Below are 27,577 nucleotides of genomic sequence, written 5' to 3' on the forward strand. Positions count from 1 at the left end.
TTTGGTAAAATAACTTTAAAAAAATCAAGAAGACGACTATAATTATTAGAAAATATTATTTTATTAAATATTGCATTCACATATTTATTACAAATACATTAATAAATTAGTTGAATAAATACATAGAGGGGAAAAGTCATTTTCACTTTCAGAAATATATATTAAATGCTCCTGTAATGAAACATCCAACAGAGCTTATGAACTGCATTGTTGAATTTCGACACATTAATAGCTGTATAGATAACAAAACTGTTCAACAAAAGCATTTAAATAGCATGAAGTGGTTTGGTGCTGTTTGTTTGAAGGCATTTTTCTTCGTATGGCTGCTGTAAAGGCACATGGAAGCCCTTTGACTGGACGACCCCCTTCATTATTGACATTACTTTCCATATTTTGCCCTGCGACCGTATCTCCTATTTGAGGAACATGTGGAGCAGTTTAGTGTGGAAGCGAGCGCTGGAGTCCAGGAGGATGCATAAGGTCTGGAAAGTCTCTCTATCTTCAAAGTTGTTCCCTGGAGACAGAAAAAAAAATGCCATTGTTGACATTTTAAAACGCTGTAAGAAGCAGTTAGACCTTCCTCTCCAGGGAAAAATTACTGTACCCACAAAAATGAACAAAAAAAATAGCGATAAGGCTCTAAAACAGCAGAGATCTTTGAAAAAAGTTAGATTAAATGACAAGACGCATTTATAAAATTGTTTTTGATCTGTGTGTAAAGTAGCTAGAAAATCACGTCTTAATTTTTATCTTTTCTTTTTTTCAATTTTATTTTTACTAGTAAATTGAGACTCTAAATCTCTCCCATTTTCTGACTATTCCCTCTTATCGGCGTCCTCTGCTTGAAAATGGCACATGAATAAATTCATTTCAACGTGGCCGTCCAATTATACCATTAGGAATTAGCATGAGTGAAGCAGAAAAGAAAAGCTGGACCCAGTCAGAGAATAACGAAGGTATCCTGCAAAAAAAAAAAAAAAAAAAAAAAAAAAAAAAACACAACACGTCCACCAGAGATGAATGAGCTTCACTAAGATAATGAAAAACAGGAGGTGCAAGTAAATGTCATCTGTCTGAGCCGTCGCACACTCACCAAAACAAGCTTTTTTTTTTTTTTTTTGCTCTAAAGTCGCAGCCACAACATATCTGCTCCACTACACTTAAAAACCAAATCAATTTCTGGATGTTTTTCTCGAATGAATACACAACCTTTAGCGCTAAAGACAGACCCGTTCTGGTGAAAACGGCTTTAACTCACCTGCTACAGAGGACTCGAAGAACTCTCTGGTGACTTCTGAGAACATGTTCTCCAGGTGCTGGATGAAGACGAACCTTTCGGGCGCCGTGCTGAACAAGCTGCAGATCTGCTGAACCAGCTTCACCGCCCAGCTCATGTGATAGCCCTCCTTCTCGCACACCTGAAGGGGAGAGAAGGGCGTACAGAGCAAACCAACCGAGCAATCTGTGCTTTGTTTTTGTTTTTATTATATCGCCAAAGTGTTTAATTATTTCCTTTTCAACTGAGAAATGTAGGAATCAGCTATTAAGACGTTAAAGTTTGGTGTTTTCAGGTTACAATTTGTTTTTGTTTTTTTCTGTTTGTTGCCTTGACACAAAATGATCCAGAAGATTTTTATTCACAATATCTGAATTTTTGCTATTCCATGTGTTCCAGACCAACTTTTTAGAGTTTCTAGTCTGTTTTTAGATTGATTTTAAATTGCAAATACAGAAAGACATTTTTCAGCAGTTGTTTCAATAGTCTTGAGGTGACGGACGGACGGATACAATATTTAGACACCAGGACAGGAACTAAGGCTGGAAATGCTTCATTTTCTTCATTTAGAAATAACTGAAGGTTCTGAAATTATAACTAAAATCAAAATCATGGACAACACTGAATCAGCTTGTATAATGCAGAAAGCGTCTCCTAATTAAATTAGGCACCCTTCGGCAACTTTATTAGCTTCGTCCTAATGACCCAAACAGCGACTCAAAGCATGGAGAAATCTAATTAGGACGACTTGCAGAATGAAGATCAAACCAAGTATCAGAATTGGGGGATAAGAGGAAATCTATTTGAAAATCGAACTGATTTTCAGGTAAAATGTTCTCTCAGGTTCACAGAAAACGGCCGCAGAAAAGAGAGAATATCTAATGAGGCACGCTAGTGTGAGTGAAATTGTCTCGCTGTTCAATGGGCAGACTGGGTCAAGATCATGAAATGCGACAGTGGCCCAAATAACCGCTTGTTATAACCAAAGGTATGCAGAACGTCGATAGGCTGCAGCAGCAAAGCAAACACTGGGCCTTTTCTCCGCTTTACATCGAAGTTTCACAAAACAAAAAGAGTGTAGCAAGGTGTGCCTCATAAAGTGGATACATACCGTATTTTTGGGAATATAAGGCTACGTTCACACTGCAGGTCTTAGTGCTCAATTCCGATTTTTTTGTGAAATCGGAATTGAGTGAACTGAATGCGTTCAACCTAAGTGTCCCGCATGCGCACTCGAGGACGCGATGACGTCACACGTAGCAAGCGTCCTCAGTGTTTGCGGAAGTAAACATGGATTATAATGCTGGCGCGCACTTTGCGGACATTAATTTATTTTCTAACCGGAGCTTTCTGTCCATTGACTGCTCTTTTTATTGTTGTCCGCTATGGGTGTCGTCTTTCTTCCCACTTCTGCATAGCAGGATGCAGAATAGTGACATTTGTCGAGTATCGGTGACGTACAGGTCGGATAAATGCGACCCGGCCGTACAGACACAGGTCGCATTTGAAAAGATCAGATACGTATCGGATTCAGGACCACATATCCAAGCGACCTGGGTCGCATTTAAAAAAATCCGATCTGTGTTGTTCAGACTGTCATAAAAAGATCAGATACAGGTCGCATATGTGCAAAAAAATTGGAATTGGGTCACTTCAGGCTGCAGTGTGAACGTAGCCTAAGTCGCATCAACGGCCCGTTACGCTGAAGGTGATCAAAATTATAATAAAAATTAGATTGTGAGCGTATCGGTGCTACATGTTAAGCTAGATGTTTAACTTGCACCGTTAAAAAGCTCAGCCAAGCTCTTGAACGAGCATCAGCGACGTTGTAAACCGCCCCGGACAACATAAGCTAACGCTAGCTGTTATCAGTTTGGACCCTGCGAGCTACATCAAATAAACGCTCTGCTGCGTGAATGCACACTAAAACAGGGACACAACAATGTGTTCAGTCTTTGTTGTCTATAAGTTAATGTTTCTATAATTTTTTTAAGTGGTACATGTGCAGCAAATAGTGTTCCCAAGCCTAGAGCGCCCTCTAGCTGCTATAGACGGTAATGTTTACTCCTTGGTTCATGTTGGTCTGTATGAATTACCGTTTAAAAACACGTTTTATATTTGATATACGTCGCACCTGACTATAAGTCGCAGGTTCAGCCAAATTATGAAGAAAAGTGCGACTTATAGTCTGAAAAATACTGTACAGTATGCTCAGTCAGGTTTAAGCTTTGTCCAGATCTCCACTGAAGGCCAAAAACATCCATGAAGTTTAACACAGCTCGGCTGAAGGTAAAACAGCTTTCCTCACCAGTATGATATGAATGATGATTCTGGAGATCTCGCTGATTCGTCCGTTGAGGGCCTTGCTGGCCAGGAAGGTGTAGCAGAGGCTGCTGCCGCACAGCACCAGCAGTCGGGCCACGTTCTCCACAAACCAGGGCTGAGGGATGACTGGACAAGAGCAAATCAGCGCCCCGGAGAGCCGGGTTTAGCTTTTACACGCACGCTGTGATTCTTTGCTGCTAATCCTCATTTCAAACGAGAGACTGGCCGGAAAAAAAAACTGTTTAATTTTTCCATCGCCGATAAAAACCAATTTTCATCCCCCTTTTGTTATATGCTTAACACAGAGAAATGTGATTATGCCTGATGTAAAATACCAATTAGCTCCTCCAGGATGGATATTACTGAGTCCGTGCTCCAGCCTTTGACTTGCAGCGTGCCAAAAAGCATCAGGAGGCCCTTGGCCAGATCCCAGAGAGCGCTGTGAGGTATTCCCCTTTCCACCAGATCCTGCCAGCCGAGGACACCTGCACAGAGGAAGGCCCAATCTCTTTCCTCACTACGTAGTGAAGAGTCATTTATATGAGACAACAGTCTGAATATTTTCACATACTGAACAACTCTGGAGCTGATGACGGCTTTTATGCATGATATTTAAAAAAAAATTATATATATATATATATATATATATATATATATATATATATATATATATATAATATATCTATATATACTATATATATAAGATAGCATTATATAATATATATATATATATATATTATGTGTTTGTCTATAATATGTATGTGTGTGTATATAGATGTTGTTTGTGTATATCTGTATTTGTGTGTGTATATATGTATCTCTATATACTATCTATTTTATCTATCTGTGTCTCTCTCTCTCTCGCTCTCTCTCTCTCTCTCATCTCTCTCTCTCTCTCTCTCTCTCTATATCTCTCTCTCTCATCTCTGTGTGTCCGCTGTCTATCTCGTCTGCCTGTTTGTCCTTTTGTTTCTTTGTCTCTTCCTCCCGCGCTCGCTTTCTCCTCTTCCTGCAGCTTGCCTTTTCTGCGCTTTCTGGGGGTTTTTTTTGTTGTTCCTCTTTGGCCCTTTGTGCCCTTTGGCTGCTTTTTCACTCTGTTCTTATTCACTCCTGGTATCTGTGCATTACTTTATGACTGATCCAGGCACATTTCTACGCCATTGCCTAAAACCACTTTAAAAGAATGCAAAATAAATAGCAAAAGTCCCTGTGTAATGTTTGTAGCTAATTATATTCGTCGAATGTTTTTCTATCACGGCGGCATATACCTGCCGTTGTGTGGATGATTTCCATTAGAGCAGCCTGACGTGCCCTATAAATGTCACCACCACCCCCCCTGGATGTTTTTCCACATCTCTTCTTTATAAAAGTGACCTCACCCTCGTGCAGCAGAGGTCCATAAAGGATGAACAGTAGGTGGGCCTGGCTGACCATGGGCCAAGGTTTCAGCAGCTGAACTAACCAGAACTGTCCATCTGGCTGGTTCTGGCACGGGTCCAGCAAAACTTTACGGCAAAACAGACGAAGTTGCAGCTCCTGGTTCCTCTTCAGCCCTGAGAAGAAAATTCCTTTACTACTTTTATTTTTTTTTACAGAAAATGAGTGAGTCTGTAGTGCCCTGCAAAAGAACTCATACCGCGTAATTGTCTCTACATTTTGTCGCATTAGGACCAAACACTTCAATGTTTGCTTTAGTGATTACACCAAACAGATCAACAAAGTCTTCCATGATTATGACATATAGTTTTTACTAATATCTGAACATTGTGACGACTAGCTTCCCTGTTACCTGCTGATTAAAGCCACCCCCCTTTAGTTATCCCTCACACAACTTTTGTAGTTAAACTCAGTTCTCGTCGACATTCTCGGAGAACCTTTGTCTCAAGAACATAATTGAAACAAACTTAAAAAATTATATTCTTTGGCTTTAAATAAAAATATCATTTTCTCATATAAACCACCCAGTTGTGGTGGTCTATATAAAGTGGGACTGCAACGCTTTGGTCTAAATTCCTCGTTACTTTCAGTCTCTGTTTTTTTCACTCATCCACTTGTAGCTTCGGATTCTTTTGGCTTGGACTACAAAATCCTGGCGAGTATAAAAATGGCAGATTCACAAAATTGTTTAGCCAGAGGTCCGTGACTTTGTTTAGCAGCTCCGCAGCAAATGCTGTGACGTTATTGTTCATAAACTGTAATGGAGAGCAGAGAAAACTTAACGGCTCGAAAAATATGACCCAAACAGAAAATAAAGATATCTACACAGCTGCTGGACAGACTACATTCAAATCTTCTGCACAACAAAATGCTTTTAATGGCTAAAAAAGTGGAATTTCCATTTTATGTCCCTTTTTATATGAAGTAACAGTTTTTATAAAAGCCAAACTTGTGGAGTGCACAACTAATAGTTATCCAAATGAGCTGTGGATCTCTTCAGCTCCTCCAGAGTTCAGTTTAGGAGGCCATGTTCTAGTAAGTTTAAATGTTTTGCCATACTCTGTTCGTTTACAGATTTTAAATTGAGCAGAGCTCTGTGATATTGTTTAAAGACTGAATCCCTCGAGGCTTCGCTAAAGTCTGTTTAACTATTCGGCGCAGCTCGTTCCAGCCAGCTGGTCATTTGTGTTGCACAACGCTCTGACTTGAGCCAATGATGGCCTTCACAGCTAAGACATGGTTGTTATCAGCTATGGATAAAAGTGACAAAAGTGTGGGATTAAGTTAAACGTAACATAAAAGAAATCACGGCGTGCTGTGTGTACTGCTAAACTAAATTAGCTTTCCATCACAGAACGCCTCGATGCTGCAACAGCGGAAGAGGAAACATCTACACCAGCGGCAGAGATCCCACCCACCCACGTGTCAAGTCACCATTAAGTTGCATATTTATCATCAACTTGCTACAAAAGCGCACCAAAAAGTTGTATTTTACTGACGGACCCCTTCTGTTAACAGACATCTACAGATTGTGATCGGTAACGCCCAAAAGTTGCGGCTCTGAGAGCCGATGCTTTGTAGTGAATCAGGAGAGTCTCCTTGTTTCATTTTCCCGGCCCGGCTCTCTGAGCTCAGCCCCGGCTCTGCTAGCTGCAAAACTGTGTTTTGATTGGCCCGTGTGGCGGCGAATCACGTTTGAGGATATAGGATCATATCGTTATGTGAAAACAGAGGGAGTGCAGATGCTCCAAGAGAGTGAGTGTAGTAAGTGTAGTAGTGGGCGACTGTGGCTTGATGGGTTGAGTAGTCGTCTGGCAATCAGAAGGTTGTGGGTTCAATTCCAGCTTCCCCTTCCCACATGTCGATGTGCCCCTGGGCAAGGCACTTAACCCCAAATTGCCTACCTACACTGCATCTTGGTGTATGGGGAGTGTTGATCTAGTGGTTAGAGCAGTGCGTTTGCACTCAGAGATGTATGCAAGTACTTGGTTTGATCCCCAGCGCCTGCACTCTGGGTTCCTGAGCAAGACCCTTGACCCCAGAATACTCCCCGGGCGCCGCACATGGCAGCCCACTGCTCCCCAAGGGTGATGGGTTAAAAGCAGAGGAGAGAACAAATTTCGTTGTAATGTATGTTTCAATGACAATAAAGATATATTATTATATATGATATTAAAACTAAGTGACCCCTGGAAATGAAGAAACCTCTGGCTGCAGTTTAAGGCTACATTCACACTGCTTGGCTTCGACTCCGCACCCACACTTTTCTCTGTACGGACGTTACTGCCTCATAAAACGCCTTTGCCAAAAATTTGCCTCTTTTGTTTCGATCTTCTTAAAAAGATTGCGTCGGTAATGTGCAGCTCCGGCTGGAGAAGAACGTAAAGAACGCAAGATACGCTGCAGCATTACGATCCATGTTTACTTCCCCAAACACTGAGCACGCTTGCTACGTGTGACGTCATCGCGTCCTCAACTGCGCATGCGGGACACTTAGGTTGCATGAATTTAGTTCGCACAGGAGATCGCATACAAGTTGCATATATTTGGAAGTGTGAACAGACACGTAAAAAAAATCAGATTTCACAAAAAAATCTGAAGTGAGCATCAAGGCCTGCAGTGTGAACGTAGCCTAAGACACTGGAAGCAACAAAGCAGAGAGGCAAGGTTAAGAGCAGGTTTGACTACAAACCCACAGAGACACTTCAGACCCGTCCATCCTACAGAGCAGTTAGAGGAGAGTTTGTTTCTGTTCTGTGGATTTGTTTGCAGCTTTTCATTCATTTGTGCAATAATAAAAACAGGAAGAGTGCATCTGGCACTTAAGTACACTGCAAGGCTTCCACTTTACTTGGATAACGTCATGCTTTTTGATGATAAACAAAATCAGTATAGAAATCCATAATATGCAGATGACACTGTGCATTTTTTTGGTTTGTGACCATTTTCACCAGAGGCAGCTAGTTCTGAGCTTTTAACATGTTAACGTTCAAACTTATTTATACGCTGCAGATGGATCCTTTTCTACAAATGTCTGCGTGTCCGCTAAAGACATGTTGTGTCGTTGCAACTTAAGCAATAAAATGCAGATTTTCCTTTTTTTTTTTTTTTAAAGGAATTCAATTACATGTTCACCTGTAACTTATTTTTTGTGTATTTCTATTACTCATGAAATAAGTTTAAGCGGTTAAATAAAATGTCCACAGAATGTGCCAATTTATTTACAGAATACTTGATTAATCATCAGAATAATTGACATAATTGACATAATAAAGCTGCAGTCCTAATTAAAGGCCCTCACATACTAGCGTGGACAGAGTCCGCCTTGAGTAAGATTAAATTACAATTTAATAATTACAGTAGATGACTTCTGACACCAATAGTTAGTACTGGATTTTGTTTAGAGTCATCAGTGTAAAAGTGCCTGAATAATAATAATAAAAAAAAAAAAACATCATTTCACTTTTGTGTAAAAATCCCAATGAAATGGATTCAACTTCAATGTTGTAACATAAATATCTCAATATGAAACCTGCTGTTAAATTATCCTCCTCCCTCATCAGCTCTATAATTCATTTTGAAGGTAAAATAAATATTAGAGATAAGACATATACGCTTATGGAGGAAGGGTGAAGTCCTGACTATATAATTTAGCATCTCGGCAGAATTTCCTCACACTAAGGTACCGACCTGGTTTTGCGGTGAGCAAGGCTTCAGTCTTAAGCAAGAGGCCCGTTTGATCACACAAAAAGTTGAAGACTCTGTGGCACTCCAGCTCATCCCATCCTGCGATCAGGGTCTGTGAAGCAATCAGTACAACAACCTGACTATTATATCACCCCCTCATGTTTGTGTTTAATAATAAACAGAACCGCTGAAACGGGTTTAAGGTCATATGAACAAACGATGGATTATTTATTAAAGAGTGACACTTTTAAGTCTCCCTGTTTTGCAACATGCTGCTATACATTACCGTGTCACTTTAACACATATTAGGTTTGTGTTTTTATCCAGCTTTCATATGAGGCGCTCACCTGGAGGAAGACGCCGTACCGGGAGTAACCTGTGCAGTCTGGAGCGAGGCACCGCTCCAGCATGAAGCAGGGAATCTAAAACATAAGACATGGCTCATGTTAGGAGTTGTTTTAGTCATTGGATTTATCAGAGACGTGTTTTAATGCTCAACAGAAAACATTATATTAATTATTGCCCCATTTGTTTATAGTACATTTAATCTGAAAGTAAAGAATCAGAGCGCCTCTACGTTTATTTCATTCTTCCAGACTTAAATAAGCAGTTGAGAAGGCATTAAAAGAAATTATAGTAGTGGTTTAAGCTAGGTTTGCACTTATGAAGCTGAATTTAAAAGCCTTTACAGCCTACAAGTAAAAACTGTATTTATTTCAGTCTGTTTTTTCTCAACCTTTAAGGTTTTGTGTCTCCAGGTCAAGGTAGATGAAATATTTAGTTAACAAAAATCAGAAATATTCGATAATTCTCTCATGTTTTTGCTTTAAATTTTCAGTTTTTCTTGGGAGGTAAGTAAATGTCAAGTTGATTTGTGTAGCACATTTCAGCAGCAAGGCGGTTCAAAGTGATTTTCATCATGAAAACATCAAATATGTTGGTCAATGTTCCTGGTATTCTGTGTCAAAAGCAACTTTAAACAGGTGGGTTTTCAGTGTCGATTTAAAGCAACTCGTTTTTCGGCTGATTTGCAGTTTTTGGGAAGTTTGTTCCAGGTTTATGATGTAAAGCTGAATGATGCTTCTCCATGTTTGGTTCTGGTTCTGGATATGTAGAGTAGACCAGAACCAGACGATCTGAGTGGTCTAGAGGGTTGATACAGCAACAACAGGTCTTTAATGTATTTTGGTGCTAAGCTATTCAGTGATTTATAAACTAGCAGAAGTTTTTTAAAGTCTATTCTCTGAGCTACAGGAAGCCAGTGTAGGGACTCTAGAACTGGGCTGATTTGCTCTATCTTCCTGTTTTTAGTGAGAACACGAGCAGCAGCATCCTGGATCTGCTGCAGTTGTCTGATTTTTCTGGGTAAACCTGTAAAGACGCCATTGCAGCAATCAGTGCGGCTAAAGATAAATGCATGGATGAGTTTCTCTAGATCTCGTAGGGACATCAGTCCTTAGTGTAACTAATAAGCAGTAAAATGCAGCTTAAAATTAAGGGGAAAAATTTCATAACCAAAGTTAAATTCCAGCCAACAGCCGTTGGGGTGGAGACTTTCAGCATCCTTGCCAATATTTGCTCAGTCTAGCTTGAAATAAGTTCTCCAAATCTCTCAGATGGCGCCAACATCTCGTCTCCCCGGCCCTCCTCTGTCGACCCCACAGATATCGCTTTAAGATTGAGGATATACTCTGCCACTCTGGATCCTACTTGGCCATGCAAATACTTATTTTTTTAGTTGAACCCATTCTGTAGTTGTCTCTGATGTAAGCTCCATGTGTGGCTGAGAAATGAAATCTTCATTTTTCACCCTTTCTACCAGAGCTGAGGGTTTAAGGTCGAAGCAGACTGGTATTTGAAACCGCCCGTGATAACTTTCCACCTCAACAAAAAGCACAATGTTCCATGAGAAAAACAAGCCCAGAGCATGAAGCTGCCACCACCATGCTTCACTGTAGGTGTGGCGTTCTGTTGGTGCTACTCTGTGTTTTTGTGCCGAATGAACCTTTTTCCGACCTCAGTCCAGATATATGGAGACAGAGAAGAATGTTACACGTAGATCAGAAACGATGCAAAGAAACAAGCATCATGTTAATCCTACTGACAGATGAAATATTGTTCAGATTACCGTACTTTTCGCACTATAAGGCGCACTTATAATGCTTAAAATGTCTCAACAATTGATGGTGTGCTTTATAATTCGATGCGCCTTATATATGATTACAATTCCGCTTACTGACTGATGTTATGTGGTACAATGCGCTCAAAAATCTGTTAAAATGTGCAAGTACGACTTTGGTTAGCAACGAATTTACACACTTATAATCTGGTGCGCCTTATGGTCCTAAAATACAGTAACACGGTTTATAAAAATGTATGGCAGGTGACCCAAGGTAACTAAATGCTGAATTAAAAGATGCATCAACAAACTATTGGCTCAAGGCTGCGCACTAACACACTGCAAAAACGGAACTAGAAATAAGTAAAATGTTTTTAAAATTTGTGTATTTGTCCTTGATTTGAGCAGGTAAATAAGATGATTTGCCAATGGAATAAGAATTTTGCACTTAAAATAGGAACAATTCATCTCAATCATCTAATTTCAAGTGAAGGATGTCTAATTATCTTATTTCAAGGGGTCAAAATACTCACTCCATTGGCAGATAATCTTATTTACCTGCTCAAATCAAGGATAAATACACTAACTTTAAGAACATTTTACTTATTTTTAGATCAGTTTTTGCAGTGCAGTGTACCCAAATCATGGCAGCTTTTTTGCTACATTTTACATAATTGTATAGGATATACTGTAGTCACATCGCAGGAAATGTTTGGATTGATCTGTCAGAAAACCCGGCATTTTATCGTGGGAGTGAACGCTTCCAAAAGGCACTGTGTGTATAGATACAATAATAATGAAACCGAACATTCAACCATAATTTGTCCTCTCTCACCTCTTTTTACCCTTACCTCTGAAAATTTGCTAAATGTGAATTTTAACCTGTCCTTTGTGGGCAGCAGCAGGGTACACCTCTTAAACAGCAAGCCTGAAAGGTGAATAAAAGGCGCACATTTCAGAAATGAAAAGGTCTTCACTGCTACTCACTTAGCAACTTGGGAAATACCGAACGATGCATTACATGTAATGTATATGTAAAGAGAATATATATAGAGAGATAAAACGAGCTTAAAAAGGGGTACAGAATAAATTACCCAGGTGTCTGTAGTGCTCCAGGGTGGATCTTTGTTCCAACAATGTGGGGTTGTGAAAGCTTTGGATGATGGTTTTATTCCTCCAGGCCTGGGAGGAGACGTAGTCCACAATGTAGCTGGTGATTTCCTTTGAAACCATGCTGAACACGCTGATGTCCACCACTGAAAAGCACACAGATATGACATATATCTGCCAAAAAATTAGAAAGGAAACAAATTCATACTCGGAAAATTCATACGGAAAGCCATCATTTAGGAAGTAGTAAAGGCGTTGCTCTCCCAGTAGCTATGTTTACGCATACAAAATTTCACGATCAGATTAAAAAGCCAAAAATAATCAGATTGCACCATTTATGTGGCCACACAATCAATTAATTGATCATAATGTGCGTTTATATGCGTCTGGCTTTATTCAGAACAGAACCACTCTGACATGCGCAGTTATCAAATTCCCCTAAAAGCAAAAAAAACACAGAAGAAGTAGTATTTCGGTCTTTGCTAAACAACAAAAAATAGTAAACAGTATTATATGAGTTTGTTTGTTAAATGCATGCTGATCGGATTATCAATGGCCATAAACCACCGCTCTCATGCAGATTACAATTTCATTCCAATGGAGCTTAATCCGATCATCGTGCTCCGATTGGCTTGTTTACATGACGCTTTTTTTATTACGATCAACCCTTTATTACGATTACTTTTCTCCATGTAAACGTAGCTAGTGACTGCTGGAGGTAGGCTCCACTTCCCCTGTTACCCTCCACAGATTAAGAGGGTGTAGACGATGGATGGACGGTGGCCTGCCTACAGATTTTCCTTTTTCAATTTTGTTTTTTTTGTGGTAAAGGCCACACCTCTGAATCTGAATCATGTGGTAAAGGCCACATGAAGAAACATAGATTGGCTTTGTTTCAATCCTTTAGTCAGTAAAAGAGAAAAACAAGAGAGTAAATGTTCTGTCCGGTATCTAAACTCGAATCAATCTGAAAAGCCTCCGTGCCACAAAGGACAGCCTGCCTTATTTGAATATTCAGGCAGAAATGTGAGAGGAAAAATATCAAAGGAGACAAAATAAAAAAAATCTACAGAAATAAAAAAGGCTGGTGGGAAAAAAAAATACTTATGAAAATGCAAGGGGGGAATTAAAAGAGAGAAGAATTCATCTATAAGTAACAGAAAAGCATAAAAAAACTATACAATTACGACCAAATGCTTTTATAAATAATGTGTTGGAACTAGAGAAAAAAAATTTAAACAAAAACATAGCAATAAATATACAATTATTAAATTTTTTTAATCAATTGGTACATTTTAAGTGTTATCGTTTCTTTGTTGGTCCATTTTTATATTTGTCAGTTTAGGTCCTCCATATCATCTGTGTTTCTTCTTTCAGCATCTAATGAATCAAAGTTATCAATAATAATTTGAAAAAGAAGAACAAAAAAAAAACACACACACAGGTTCTGAGGTGGGTAAATCAATTTTAAAGACATGCTCTATTTATCCTAAACAAAAAAAAAATCAATGTAAAGCGTCTCTCGTGTCCCTGTAGAAAATACCCCACAGATTCTCAATGCGTAGAAGTCTGGCCAGTTTACCGGCCAATCAAGCACGGTAACGAGGTGCTGGTGCTTTGGGACATGTGGGCAGGTGCCAAGGCCTGCTGGAAAATGAAATCAGCATCTTCACAAAGCTCGTCAGCAGCGTGAAGCGCTTTAACTTTGGTATATGCCGATGTTGACTTTGGTCTTGATCAAACTTGGTGGAGCGAGAGCTGCTGACGATGATTGGCCCCCCAAGATCATCCCTGACTGCAGAAATATTACACGGGACCTTTAAGCAACCAAAGTGCTTTTCTCCTGAGCCCAGGTAAGACACACTTGACCCGATTTAATGGATGATAACAGCGATTTTTTTAATTATTCCGACTTAAAAAAAAAAATGATCTTAATTGTTCTCTAAGAGAATATAACAAACTGTGTAAATCGATTCCACTGCCTTTAATTCATTTGATCAAAAATTTTAGGTTATATAATAATTCCCCACCATTACTGCCCACATTGTTGATTGCACAATGCAATCTGCTTGATAAAAAATGCAATAATAAATTAATTAGTAGTTTTTTCAAAGCCAGAAAAATTCATGATTATGAAGGGAGAAATTGCTGTTAGTCCAGAAACGCTTGATAAAGCCTTCTCAAAATTTGTTAAATGGCCCATTTTACCTAAAGTTAAAGAAACTCACTTTAAAGTCATAAACAAAATTTATCCTGTGGCAGAATAAAAAAAAAAAAAAGATTTGGTTTTGAGGTGGATCAATGTTCCTTTTGTAATAACAGTGAAATTCTTGAACATCTGTTTTACCAATGTCCTACTACACAACAGTTCTGGAATGAGATGAAAGATTGGCTTTCTTTGAAAATTAATGATGTGCCCCAATTTACATTATATGATGTCTTTTTTTTATATGGACCATCTTCCTTTGCCTGTTTCTGACACTATTAACATCATCCTGCTGTTGGATAAATATCATATCCATTGTGCTAAATGGAGAAATGCTAAACCCTCCTTTCATTGGTTTGTCAATGACTTTAAAACCTTTTTTTCCATCTCTTAAAAAGATTTTAAAAAAAAGACAGACATACCAAAAAATTTAGTTTTGACCTCTCCCAACTTTTGCTATTCTAATTGCACCTACCGTTTTTGTTGTTTATATTTCAATGTCTCCTATTTTTGATTTCAATAGTTGTCTTGACATAAATCCCCTGTTGTTTTTGTATTTGCACTTTTGTATTGTAATTAATCTTCATTTATTTATGTACATTTTGCCATCCTCTATGAGAGTCTTTTTTCATGTCAATGTTAATTGCTTAATATATATAAAAATAAATAAATAAAAAAAACACAGGTTTTAGACGGCTAAAACATGCCTGCGTTAAATATGTTTTCTTATATTAGTCTCATGTAATAACCTTCCCACACGATTATCCCTAAAATGGATAGATGGGTAATAACCTTCATTTTGGAGAACTGAACTTGGGGCCAAAATACACAATATAGTTCAGTGACCTGTTTATTTATTTCTTTTCTTGTAGAATTTATAAAAAATTAAATGCCATAGAGCAGTATTGTCTCGGGGTGTTAAGAAAAATAAAGTGGGAAAAACAAATAATGAAAAATCGACAGAGATAATAACCAGCAGAAAAAAATCAGTGTGTAATGAAATCGTTTGGATGAAAAATACTAAGAGAAAATTAAAATTATCGACGATGCTGCAGTTTAATCGGACGCTCCTGTAAGCTAGCTGTTCAATTTGCTAAATGTTTCACAAATTGTACATTTATGTAATTATTATTATTTTATTTTTTTACACCTTAATACCATTTAGCACACGTATCACAAAGCTGAAGTATGTCTTATTATGGGTATTTAATGCGTTAAACCCACCGGACATTTCATCCAGGATCATATGGAAGACCTCAGCGGGGAGGCCGTTGAAGAAGCAGCCGCCGGAGGTGCGCTGGCTGCGGGTCACCACGGTTCTGACGGGCCGAAGCCGCTGCGGAGCCTTCAGGTGGTGAGACCTGCGCGTCCATGAGCACCTCCCAATGTTGCCGGTTGTTTTTCTCACCATTATCGGTCCTGCGTTTAAACAAACTCATAAAAATTCAGGCTCACGAGTTTGACGAAGTTTAAAAAAAAAAAAAAAAAAAAGTTAGCAACACAACATCAACAGCGCTAAGCTAACAATGCTAACTAACCTGAACTCTTCAGTAAATGTTTAAGGGATATTCACTATAAGCGTTAATTGCGCCTCATTTTCAGAATAATACACAACAGAACACGCGGCTGATAGTCAAAGTAAACTCACTGTTTAATAAAAAATAATGTTAAATAAACTATAATACCGGTAATAAAGTCAGCTGAGTCTTAAAGCTGCTGTCTAATGATTCATGTCGGCACAGCGGCGCGAAAATGGCGCTGCGGTTAAATCACTGATCTCTATTATGATTTTGCCGAAAAAGTGAAGTCACTGGCCGCCATCTTGCTACTCCCTACTCTCAGAGAACCCCATAGGATTTGGTTGTAACAACAAGCAGTTTTCTGGCTGTGTGAAAACGTTTCATAGGTAATTATACAGTCAGTGGATGTACTAACACTATCAACTACTAGGAAATTAGGCGCTGAAATATTTTACATGTTATTCATATTAAATATATATATATATATATATATATATATATATATATATATATATATATATATATATATATATATATATATATTATTTTTTTTTTATAAATAAAATGCAAAATATTTCAGCACATGACTTTCTCAGTACTTGGAACATAACATAAAAGTATATGGCATTTGACATTTTAAAAGTTTTGGTAACGGATTGGTAACTTTGACCATTTTTTTTTTTTTTACCTATACAGTTTTACTCTAACAAGGATTTAAAAGTTAAGGTGTTTCACGTATAGCTTCAGCCGTCTTGAGCTGGGATCACAGTTTTCATCTGCTAGCTCATCTTAGAGCCACAAATAGCTCACTTCTTATTATTAAAGAATTAAATATTGCCTTGTTTTATTGTTTCATTCTTTTGTTCTGTGCCCCTATGAAAAAACACTGACCGTACCTCTGGTAAATTTGGTCTAGAACCACCACTGTTCTAATCTAATAAAATGCTCCAGAGCTTTCTGTACACACCAACAACAATAATTTCTTCATATTTTGCATACTCACATTTTTTATTTATTTTTTCATTGACATAAAATCACTGGGATGCTATTTCAGTGAAGAGCATATTTGAAACATTTCAATCTTAGAACTTACCTAAAACAAAGGAGAACAGTACATGACAAACTCAAATCAGTGGACGTGAAATGTTAAGGAGGTGTCGTGGCCCATCCATATCAGAAGGATAGGAATAGCTGCTGTATCATCGTTGTGATGGCATAAAAATCTAACTTTATTGAACTTCACATGTCAAACATTTGGAAATTACAGATTCTTCTGCTTGTATTTCTTCTTTGATTTAGGGATATGTTATGATTAACTAACATTCTACCTTTTTTAGAACGCAAGGGAAGAGATGAAAGCTTTTCCAAACATTCCAGCCATCACCTTTTCTACTTTAAAGAAACACAGAAAAGGAAAGAGTTGCTTTGGGTGAACAAATACTAATGGCATCAGGTAGGATCAGGCAGGGATTTTTATAGCAAAATATTGCCACATATAGCAAATATATATAATATGCAACTAGACTATATTGCAAAGTGGTAAACCTTGGACATTTGCACGCACATGTAGACACATTGAGACATTTATGTCATGTAGAATATGAAATGCATGGAATTGATAAAAGCCAGCTTTTTAATGACATTTATAGTTATGTACAGACAAAGAAAAAAAAAGCTTCATGTCCTGCTAAATCGCCAAAGAATGGTTTTTAGCCAAATCAGTGATCAGGTAATGCTCCACATTTCAGTTTTATTTATAAAGTGCCAGTTAAATCAGTCATCTCAAGGCACTTTACAAATTCAAATTCAATCAAATCATAAAAAGTTTTCATCAGTGTTTACAGTCCAGAGTGCATGATAAAATGAACACACTAAAAGCCAACTGCTTGTCCCCTAATGTGTATAATATGTAAGCTGTTTCGCAGATACAGTGTGACACAGATGGTTTTGTGAGCAGTTCCCAGGTTTAGATGAAGATGTCCTGAAAGCTCTGAGGGAAGCCAACGGGAACTTTCCATTGTGTTGTTGAAACCAAAGGTCTGTGTCAGCAAACAATGTAAATGTTCTTAATAATTTTAACATTTTATGGTTACCTGTTTCTATTTCATTTTTTTCCTGGACCTTGTTTAATTTCAATTTTGTGTGTAATTAGTATGTACATAGTGTGAAAGTGTAAACCACAGCAATTCTGATAAAGATAATTGTAAAATCTTATGTTAATGAGCTTTAAATTTGAAATTCCACATCAGATGTTAATGATATTTGTTGAGTAACAGCCAATCAAAATTATTTACTGAAAACCTTTGTTGCCACATTCACAGGAACAAATTGACTTAACGTAGATATTTTGAGGGGCTTTTATTTTGAAATTACACATCAGATGTGGAAGAAATTTGTTGAGCAGCATCTGGGGGTCTTCTACTGTCATGCTGAATCAAACTTATTCATTGAAAACATACAGTTTAGTAGCTACATCGACACCAACTTGGGTCAAAGTGACTTAAATGTGAGATTTTGGTGGGCTTTTATTTTGAAATTACACATCCAGTAGATGGACTTCAATGAGTAACATCTGGAGATCTGTAAGTGAAAGTGATCACCTGAGCAAAAATTTGTTTCAGTAGTTATTGAAGCTAATGAGAGTGGCCAAACTATATATTTCCCTATTCACCGGCAGACCTGAATAATAAAAAATATTACATAAAGCAGTAAAAAAATTCTATCAACTAACTCAAGTCACGTGTAAAAATAAATAAATTATTAAAAAGGTTGATACACGTCAAACATATTGATTTTATTTTGAAATGTAGTCTCGGGCCTTACTACCGTCTTGCATGGTGTTTGCATGAACTACAAAACCAAGAAAGGGCCGGATTGAAGATGAATAATAGTTCATCTTTGTCGCAACTAGGACAAAAATACATTTACACACAAGTGCTGTCATAAACTTACTTACTCTGAAATATCCGAAATTAAGTAATGATTTAGGTAAATAAATCTCATATGAAAGCCTGTTTCTGTCCCCAGAAAGAAAAAAACATATTATTTCATAACTTCAAAGTCATGATAAGTTGTATGATTCATGGTTTTAGCACAATTTTAACTTTCAAAGTTCTAAATGTGAGATTTAAATAACATCAAATACCTATCTGAGACAGCATTTTATGAGAATCAAATGTTCAACATCACATATGTTTCAAAAGCATAATTTGAACTTTCATAATCATACCTATGAATTTCAAAGTTATATTTTTGATATTCCAAGTCAAAATTTTCAGTATTAAAGTATTGGCTTCAACCATCCTCGCTATAATCAGGAAATCAAAATTCATAATCATGAGTTTAGAAGCTATAATTGTGTTATTGAAAGTCTCGGTTTCAACTTCTAAGAACAGCAACCTGTTTACATTTTCAAAATAAAGGGATCTTTTCTTTTAAATGTATGAATTACCAAAACACGTCTTTGAACGTCTTGAGGACTCTGTTGCAAATGCTAATTTAACCCCATTAGTGCGCTCGTCTTCATAAATGCATTGTTGATCCGGTGTGTTTAGCCCAGAATAAAGTGCATCTTAGCCCTGCAGTCGTTTAAACCCTCATAAGGACGGCCTTTCCTGCCCCACACCATCACAGTAGTGTTGCTGTGCCACCGCCAGGCGCTGTGAGAAGCAAACCCACTATGCTCAGCTCCTAATCACAGGATTATTCTGTTTAACTAAGACTATTAAGTGTTCCACATTCAAATGGCGTCTCCCACAGGCAGACCTTGGAGAGGATGATCCCTCCACCGCAGGGATCACACAGACAGCCAAATGCTCCGTGAAGGACCCGAGGGAAAGGGCTGGGGAAAATGCTCTTGTGCAGCAACAGGATGTCACGGTAGTCTACACTCGGGACAGGGACGTAGAAAAGAAGGATGGGAGAAAGAAGTTGGACCTCCAAGGACTCGGGTGAAACCGGCATGTTGATAGATCCTATCTGGCTTGCTCTACCCGTATGTATATTCAGTAAGATAACACCGCTGCACCACACTCTTCTGCTGCGCTGACTTTTTTTTACGGTTTTTAAAAAGCCTCGCAACAAACCCTTATTCTGTGAGCGAAACGCGCTTTGTTGGTTTGTTAAATGGGGTTCTTGTTGGACGTTTGAATCAGTTTATCGGCTGGATGCACAGCTGAGTTACTGAGGCTGGAAATCCAACCAGAAGGGAGGACAACACCTCGTCTGTCTGGCTCTGCACAGCAACACTTGTCCGCCTGCAGCTCCGCGTTTTGACATCGACCCCCGTTCATCTGCGCGATGTAGCCGACGCTGATGGAAATAATGTCAGCGATCAAGCTGGCGATGGCTAAAACTGGCCTGTCACATTGCTGCCAGTCCTGTTTAACGGCTAAGACAAGCAAGCTAAGACAGCTGGGTCAGCGTGGTGCCAGTGGTAATTCTCAGTCCTTTTAAAACTTCCCCAATTATATGTTTCTATGGTAAGGGGACTCAATCATCTGCACCCCTGTGAATGTGACCTTTTAGTCCTCTTAATGGTATCAAGGCTAGGTTCAGCACTACAGAAATGAAAGTTTCTGTACTGTTAATGTTATGAACAAGTTTGAGCAGTTTTGAAATCAAGGGAGCGGACACATAATCTGACTCTCGTCAGATTGATATCGCTCCGCCTAGCTTCACTCACATACATCTGGGACATCGCCCATAGAGAGTGATTTCTCCAACCAATTTTATAGTCTGGCCAATCAGGACGCAGGGCTGGCATTTCATAGATGTGACATAGTGGAGAAGCGACCGTGACGTGAGACTGTTTTGATTCAGACAACAATGGCGGCTCGCATCGCGGAAGCAAGCGTTAACATTGATGCTGCTATTTCTTCCGTGTTGTCCAACCTACCTAATATTGTTTCATTAAAAGAACATCAGAGAACGGCTCTGAAGGCTTTTGTTGGTGGAAACGATGTTTTCGCCCTTCTCCCGACCGGATTTGGCAAGTTTTGTTTTCCAGGGCGCGCCCGCAGCGGACATCTTGTCGGTTAGCGGTTAGCGCGAACCATATTAGGAGGCCTTTGGTCCTTAACGCGGTCGACCCGGGATTGACTCTGACCCGCGGCGCTTTGCCGCCTGTCTCCCCCCCCCCCCCCCCCCCCCCCCCCCCCCCCCCCCTCCTGTCAGCTCACTGTCAATTAAACGCGTGCCACTAGAGCCGCAAACACATTAAAAAACTTTTTTCCCTGCGTCGCTCTCACAGCGTCATGGGTTAGCTTCGGTGTGAGTGGTTAAAATAGCACGTCGATAAAGATGACAGACAAGTGGCTTATCCAATCATATGCAAGGATTTTTGATAAGACCCAGCCTTCAAAAAAGGCCATTCCTATGGAGAGGTCCCAGATGTATGTGAGTAAAGCTAGGCGGAGCGACATACAGCTGGTGAGAGTCAGGTTAGCGGACACATATGCTTTGAATCTTTTTCACAAATAACAATCTGAGGAGTGTGGTGTGCATCTACGTTTTGCCCCACTGAGTCACAACTGCACACCTAAAGACTGACTTTTTTTTTATCTTTACAAAGTAGCTAGGACAGCGTTTGAGTCAGGTTTAGGTCTCTGATTTTAATGCTCCCTCCTGTACCATGGATTTGCTCTGGTTCAAAGGATCTCGTTTCTGCCTCTGGATCTTAAGTGATGCTTTCCCGCTGGACGGTGAATCGCCGCCCCGGTGTCAACACAGTCTGTGTTTAGCTTCCTTCATCTTCCCGTCAGCTCTGAGCAGCTTCCCCATCCCGGCTAAAGAGGGCATTACCACATCATGATGCTGCCACCGCCATGTTTCACCATGAGGATCGTGTGTTCAGGGTGTTTCTATCACAAATTGCTTTTGGCATGATGGCCAGAAGGTTCTGTTGTTCCACTATAGCTCCTTCTTCAACGTGTCGTCTTGTTTCCCTGCACAGTTTTCTTCTTACCACGCCGCCATGATGGACGTTTTTTTTTTTTTTTTGTCGACTGTACGACCAACAGTTCTGTCAAACAGATGCTTCCACCTGAGCGCTGCAGCTCTTCAAAGCTTGGGATATTGTTTTATAACCTGACTGTGCTTCAGACTAATTCACAGCACTGTTTCTGAACCGTGTGGCGTGTTGCTTGGTCTTTATCATGCTGTTTGCTCACTAATGTTCTCTAAAAAAACTAAAAAAAACACAGATGGACTCTATTAATTAGGCGACGTCTGAAAGCAGGTGACTGCATTGGACTATATTTCAGGGTGTCAAAATAAAAGAGGGCTGAATTCAAACCCCTTTCAGATCGAGTTCATAAAAATCTATGTTTTTCATTTCATTTTACATTTTTGCGTTACATTGTGTTGGTCTGTCCCAGTAATATGCATTTAAGTTTGTGGCTGAAGTGCAGCAAAATGTGAAGAATTGGTACGTAAACAATAGCAAGGCCCTGTTATGGGACTTAACTGGGCTGGACTCGAACGTGACACAAGATGCTAGTCACAGCTTTGCTTTTGTTGCCAATCATTTCCTTTCATGCCTTCAGTGCAGTCAATCATTAAGTAAGGACAATAGGGCTTGTGTCCCTGAGATCTTAGAAGATCCAAGCAGTGCCAGGTCTAACACAGAAAAAAAAATAACCGGGCTTTAGAAAGAGCCATTGTTCTCTGAGGAAGTCCATACAATGAGTTAGTTCTGGGGTTTTTTTTTGTTTTTTTTATTATTGGCTCACAAAAAGCAGTTTTCCATCAATATTACTCAAAGAAACGTCCGACTTTTTTCTGATGGCTTGTTGAAAACACGAAAGGGAACAAACGTAAATCATTAGGTGCTTTTTGATACTTTGAGGGAAGTAATCGTTACTCGTTGCCTTCAGCTACAAGCTGTATTATTTTATTTTTTTTACTTCTCTGTAAATGTATAACTGTCAGAGCAGATGAAGTCAGACTGCACAGGCCATGGAAATAATGCAACTTGACCCAAAATTAAAGCCATTGCTGTCTGCTGTTATTATAGCGGTTCTGGACCCAGCAGCTGTCTGCGGGTCCCTCAGCCCCTCACATCCAAACATTCCTGCAGAGCATGTGAAATCTTTTTTTACTGACTTAAAGCTGCGCTCTCAGCTCAGGAGCTCTCTGTAAATGTTTAATTTCGTCTTTCTCCTGAGGTGTGGCGAAGAGCTTAACAAATAGACCGGTGTGGCTGGGCCCCTCCAGAGGAGAGAGCGTTTACCAGGTGAAGCTGAACACTGCTCTCATTAGTCACACATGCAGCCACCTGCCACTCACCAGAGACCCGCGCCGGAGCGCTGAAGGTTTCCACAGCTATTCCTGCCCACGCTCAGGAGAGACACTTGAGGAATGGCTCAGGCTCCGTGACTGGATGTAAGCTCGGTGGAATATGCCGCTGCTCTGGGGACGATAAGAGGAGTAATCCTGACCATATTTCAGCCCTGGGAACAGTAAGTCATCTTGTGTTGAGTGTGTCCTTTTTTTGCAGGGTGATTTTTGCACGTTTTTAAGCATTTTCTTTTAAATTTTTAAACAAATATGTGCGACAAAGGCGATAATAATCATCATATAAACATGCTCCTGGGTGACTTCAGTGTCTAAGTTTGTACTTTGCGGTTTCAGCACCCGTCCAGGCCAGTCGACCATGGCCAGCATGGCCGTTCAGCTCCTCGGCTTCTTCTTGGGACTGCTGGGCTTCACAGGAACCGTGGTGGCGACCCTGCTCCCCCACTGGCGCAGCACAGCCTACATGGGTTCCAACATCATCACAGCCACGGCCTACATGAAAGGCCTGTGGATGGAGTGCGTCTGGCACAGCACGGGCATTTACCAGTGTGAGCTGTACAGATCTCTGCTGGCCCTGCCCCGCGACCTGCAGGTACTGACGGTTTATCCGCACAACCTGATGTTACTGAGAGAAGCAACGGATATTGTTTATAGACTAATCTGTGTGCAACTGAAAGGCAATTTATGTCCTCCTCAGACATTAAACCAGGTCAAGCTTTTCCATTTTTTTGGCTGGTTATGATTACCTGAATTAGTTTTTTGGTTTTTTTTGCCACAGGCAAGAATAATGAGAATTTCTTGTGTATTTTTTATTACTTTCTTTATATTTAGAAGTTTAAATACGCGTTGTGGAGAACACAATGCCTTTAACCAATGTGGGCAATCCCAGGGGGTAATTTCCAGTTTTTTTAAGATAACATTAAAAAAACACATTTGAGTTACTTTTTAAGTCCACAGATGTATTTTAAGGCAACACCACAGACACTTTTCCTCATTGTGTGACATCAGGCCTGGTTCATCCTTAGGTCCAATTCTGGATGCCTAAAAGTGCCACGTTCCTTTGTTCAAATGAGGATAGGGAAGCATAAACAGGATGGAAATCTTCCGCCAAAATCCTGTTTAGGAAGGAGACGGGTTCTGCGTCCCAGAGTTGAAGGTGTTTTGGTGCAAAATGTAGGAATGAAATCCAGAACAAAAGCAATATGGACCTTGTGACGATGCTGCCTGAAGCTAGTAGGAGAATCTCCTCACCCACACTGAGACGAGTCGTATATGGACACGCGCCCATCAGAGAATAAAAAGCTATTAGCTCAAAGGGAACGTAAAAAGCTGGCTCATGGACAATGGCGCAGAACTTAATTTCTCAGATATGTATTGTAGTCTGGTGAAATTAAAATTGAGTGTTTACCCACAATTACCATTGTTATATTCGGAGGGGAAAGGGGGAAGCTTACGAGCCGGAGAAGATCATCCAAGCTGTGCGGTACAGGAGTGTCAGCGTCAAGTTGTCTGGGTGCTTTGCTGCAGGAGGGACCGGTGCGCTTTACAAAGCAGATGGCACCACAAGGAAAGAACCTTATATACAAGCAGCGCAGGATTCAACATTGCCCTTAGCAAAAAGTACCTTACTTTAAGTATTTCATACTTTAAATGAGGTAGTGTACTTAAAGTTCACTTTTTATAAACTATATTTCATATACTTAACAACGGCATAGTGAAGTATACTTGACTTATACTGAAAAGTATAAACATAAGATAAAGTACATTAATACTAAGACTTAAGCTTATACTTAAAACTAACTTCAAATATACTACTTTTTTCTAATCATGGGTCTTAGAATTGTGTAATAGATGTAATATAAATAATAATCACACCACCACAAAAAGTGGCGTAAGTACAGCATGGCAATGTTACTGTATTAAAACTATTGCATCTGTTTTAATACAGTATTTTGTATTTGATGAACCCTTACACTTACAGTTAAAATTATTTTAGCTTTCATAGCTGTAAATTAATCTCGCTCTGAAAAGTGTTATCTAACAGTAGGTGATTTCCAGCTTTCTTAACCTTTTTCCGTGTGTGGTGTGAAGATTAACTAGGGTTCTCTGGATACAGACAAGTTTAGGAGAATAGTTATTTCTTGGATATTTAATTCCTGACTAAGGAAGCTCAACAGACATAATTTTTTACATAAATGTTACCTTGTCTTCCCCATCAAGATAAGCCTCTGTGTCATATTATAATATACCCCAGGGAAACAGGAAGTCATATATTACTTATTACGGATGACTAGACACCGATCAACTTTAAAAAAGTAATGCATCCAAATCAAAGAAATACTTGGGTTACGTTTATTTTATAGGCCCAAATCAGTTGGATTTCTTAATGTTGGACATTATCCCCACAGGATAAATGTGTTTAAAATCAAAGATTGGCTTTTTTTGTTTGAGACCACACTACTGCAATGACAGATTCATGTGTTTTCACGCTTTATTTTTTACCAGTAGTGCCACCAAATGTGGAAGTTGCTGTATATACAGTACTCATTTATATTGAATTTATATAGATCCCTTCAGTTTGCATCACAATTCAAAAAGCACAGCAACTTCAAAAACAAAAATGGATGTGTTTAAAAATTTTCCCCACCATCACATTCAGCTACATTACTTGCAGACTTACAAGCAAATTAAAACATGAATAAACTAAATAAGACCAAAAGCCCTCATAATGAGGCTGCCGGGCGCCTCTTGTTTGGATGAATCAGTCCCTGAATGCGTGTTTGCTTTTGTTCAGCTAAGCTGAATGAAGACTCATCTGGTTTCAGGTGCTGCTGCTTAGTTTAGTCATTACAGCTGGCTCCTGAGCAAGCAACCGATTTGTTGTCTTTGCTCCGTAAACTGATTCATTCCCTTCGTGTCGGCGCTAAGAAAGAGCAGAAACTGTTATTTACCTGTCACCAATCACGTTGCGTTGAATAAATTACCTCCCGTTATTACATTCTGGTGCCACTATTTAGGAAATATTCCAACTTTAAGTGCGTCTGTTTTATTCGAAAATGAACTTTAAACTATTTCATCTTTACAGGAAATGTAACAGTGTTTCATCTCCTGTCTCGTAGGCTGCCCGGGCTCTCATGGTGCTGTCCTGCGTCTCCTCGCTCCTGGCGTCTCTGGTCGCTGTCATGGGGATGAAGTGCACCCACTTTGCTCAGCGCTCGGTGGTCAAGTCCCCCCTGGTTCTGAGCGGAGGGGTTGGTTTTCTCTGTGCTGGCGTTCTCTGCCTGGTCACCGTATCCTGGACCACCAACGACGTGGTGATGGCTTTTTACGACCCCTTCCTTCCCAGCGGGATGAAGTATGAGATCGGCTTGGCTGTGTATCTGGGCTACGCGTCGTCCTTCCTCAGTCTGACCAGCGGCCTGGTGCTGTGCTGGAGCAGCAGCAGCAGCAGCAGAGAAAGGCTGCAGGGTCCCCTCCATGTGCAGACGATTCAGTCTTCATCCCCTCCACCTCCCTTCAACAACCCCTACCCCCCTGCTCCGCTCTACAAGCCACCTGAGGCCCTGAAGGACAATCGTGCGCCCTCACTTTGCTCCCTTTCCAGCAGTGGCTATAGGCTTAATAACTATGTCTGAAACATGGAGGTAATAGCACATTAAAAACATTAATATATATATAACACCATGTTTTAGCAAAATCTAATGTCCGCATCGGAAGAAACCCTCGTTTTTTTTCAACTTCAAGACTTTCCTCTGAACTTGAAAGCAAAGGAGCTGAATTGTCTGGTGCTGTTGTGATGCATCCGATTGTCCAGGAGGGGGCAGCATGTCACACAAAACAGACAAACTGCAAATGAGGCTCCATGTTTCTTTTGATTTTTTTCATATATCTTGCAGCACTGAATAAGCATTGTAAAAAATTAACATTTCACAGAAACAGCAGCTACGGTCTGTTTAACAGCACATATTATCTAAATCATTTCCCTCGAAAATTAAACTTTAGTAACTGAAGATTAACTTGTTCTCCTTGCAGGGAGGAGACAGAAAGCCCGTGCTCTGGTCAGATGAGGGCTAAATGAAGCTTTTTAGCTCACATGCAAAATGCTGTTTCATTTCACATTTTTGTTTTAGTCCTGCTCAAGATTAGTTGCATTTGTTTGTGCCGTTATTGTGAAACCTTTAGTTTTATTAGAAGGAAATGTTATTTATTTAGTACATTTGTTATTTTGGTACATTTCTTCGTATTGGATTGCTTTGCTTTCAGCAATCATGAGATAGAAAATAAAATCAGTTTTTGGAAGGATTGCTTCAAGAATTTCTACGAGGACAAAATCACACTCACTGAGACTTTAAGGAGCTAAAATAAAAAAGACATCGGGGAGAAATGGGAATTGGATCTTCTGGCACAATAGACTTTTGTGCTTTAAGTCCAATTAAATGTAGAATTTGAATTTCTTTTTAAAGCATTTAATTGATTCTAGTTTATTTATGCACCAATTCACAATAAAATATAATAAACAATAATAATTCACAATAAAAGACACTTTACTAAAAAAATGTCAAATCAACCCAATCATACAGTCCAAGTCAGGTACATACACT

At 39.4% G+C, this 27,577-nt stretch overlaps 2 protein-coding genes across 6 annotated transcripts; one reads left to right on the forward strand and one right to left on the reverse strand.

Moving 5' to 3' along the window:
- Positions 1–42: 42 nt before the first annotated feature.
- Positions 43–15,944, reverse strand: LOC105936142 (F-box only protein 47). 4 transcript variants are annotated; one of them, XM_036139519.1, is made up of 11 exons: positions 15,846–15,944; positions 15,385–15,579; positions 11,939–12,100; positions 11,696–11,772; positions 9,073–9,147; positions 8,729–8,837; positions 4,981–5,154; positions 3,937–4,086; positions 3,585–3,727; positions 1,259–1,418; positions 43–514 (listed from the first exon to the last, which is right to left on the reverse strand). In XM_036139519.1, exons 2-11 carry the CDS (start codon positions 15,569–15,571, stop codon positions 414–416), a joined length of 1,338 nt encoding a protein of 445 aa, XP_035995412.1. In that variant the 5' UTR covers positions 15,572–15,579; positions 15,846–15,944; the 3' UTR covers positions 43–413. The 4 variants fall into 4 exon arrangements, with proteins under 4 accessions (XP_035995412.1, XP_035995413.1, XP_035995410.1 ...); XM_036139520.1 differs by having other exon boundaries at positions 5,064–5,154; positions 15,699–15,905; XM_036139517.1 differs by having other exon boundaries at positions 15,699–15,901.
- A 1,705-nt stretch (positions 15,945–17,649) lies between these two features.
- On the forward strand, positions 17,650–27,278 carry LOC105936163 (claudin-14). 2 transcript variants are annotated; one of them, XM_036139521.1, is made up of 5 exons: positions 17,650–17,717; positions 19,440–19,674; positions 22,847–23,140; positions 23,313–23,568; positions 26,096–27,278. In XM_036139521.1, exons 4-5 carry the CDS (start codon positions 23,335–23,337, stop codon positions 26,609–26,611), a joined length of 750 nt encoding a protein of 249 aa, XP_035995414.1. In that variant the 5' UTR covers positions 17,650–17,717; positions 19,440–19,674; positions 22,847–23,140; positions 23,313–23,334; the 3' UTR covers positions 26,612–27,278. The 2 variants fall into 2 exon arrangements, with proteins under 2 accessions (XP_035995414.1, XP_012732300.2); XM_012876846.3 differs by lacking the exon at positions 17,650–17,717 and having other exon boundaries at positions 19,341–19,674.
- The last annotated feature ends 299 nt before the right edge of the window (positions 27,279–27,577 follow it).

Source organism: Fundulus heteroclitus, chromosome 7, assembly GCF_011125445.2.
Source record: "Fundulus heteroclitus isolate FHET01 chromosome 7, MU-UCD_Fhet_4.1, whole genome shotgun sequence".
NCBI lineage: Eukaryota > Metazoa > Chordata > Actinopteri > Cyprinodontiformes > Fundulidae > Fundulus > Fundulus heteroclitus.

Bases quoted from the DNA above. Each gene is read 5' to 3' on its own strand.
- LOC105936142 (XM_036139519.1), bottom strand. From the start codon at position 15,571: ATGGTGAGAAAAACAACCGGCAACATTGGGAGGTGCTCATGGACGCGC. The intron at 9,148-11,695 runs GTAAGGGTAAAA...CTTATGTTTTAG, and splicing joins CATTTAGCAAATTTTCAGAG to ATTCCCTGCTTCATGCTGGA. The intron at 3,728-3,936 runs GTATTTTACATC...GCTCTTGTCCAG, and splicing joins CATCCTGGAGGAGCTAATTG to TCATCCCTCAGCCCTGGTTT.
- LOC105936163 (XM_036139521.1), top strand. From the start codon at position 23,335: ATGGCCAGCATGGCCGTTCAGCTCCTCGGCTTCTTCTTGGGACTGCTG. The intron at 23,569-26,095 runs GTACTGACGGTT...CCTGTCTCGTAG, and splicing joins CCCTGCCCCGCGACCTGCAG to GCTGCCCGGGCTCTCATGGT.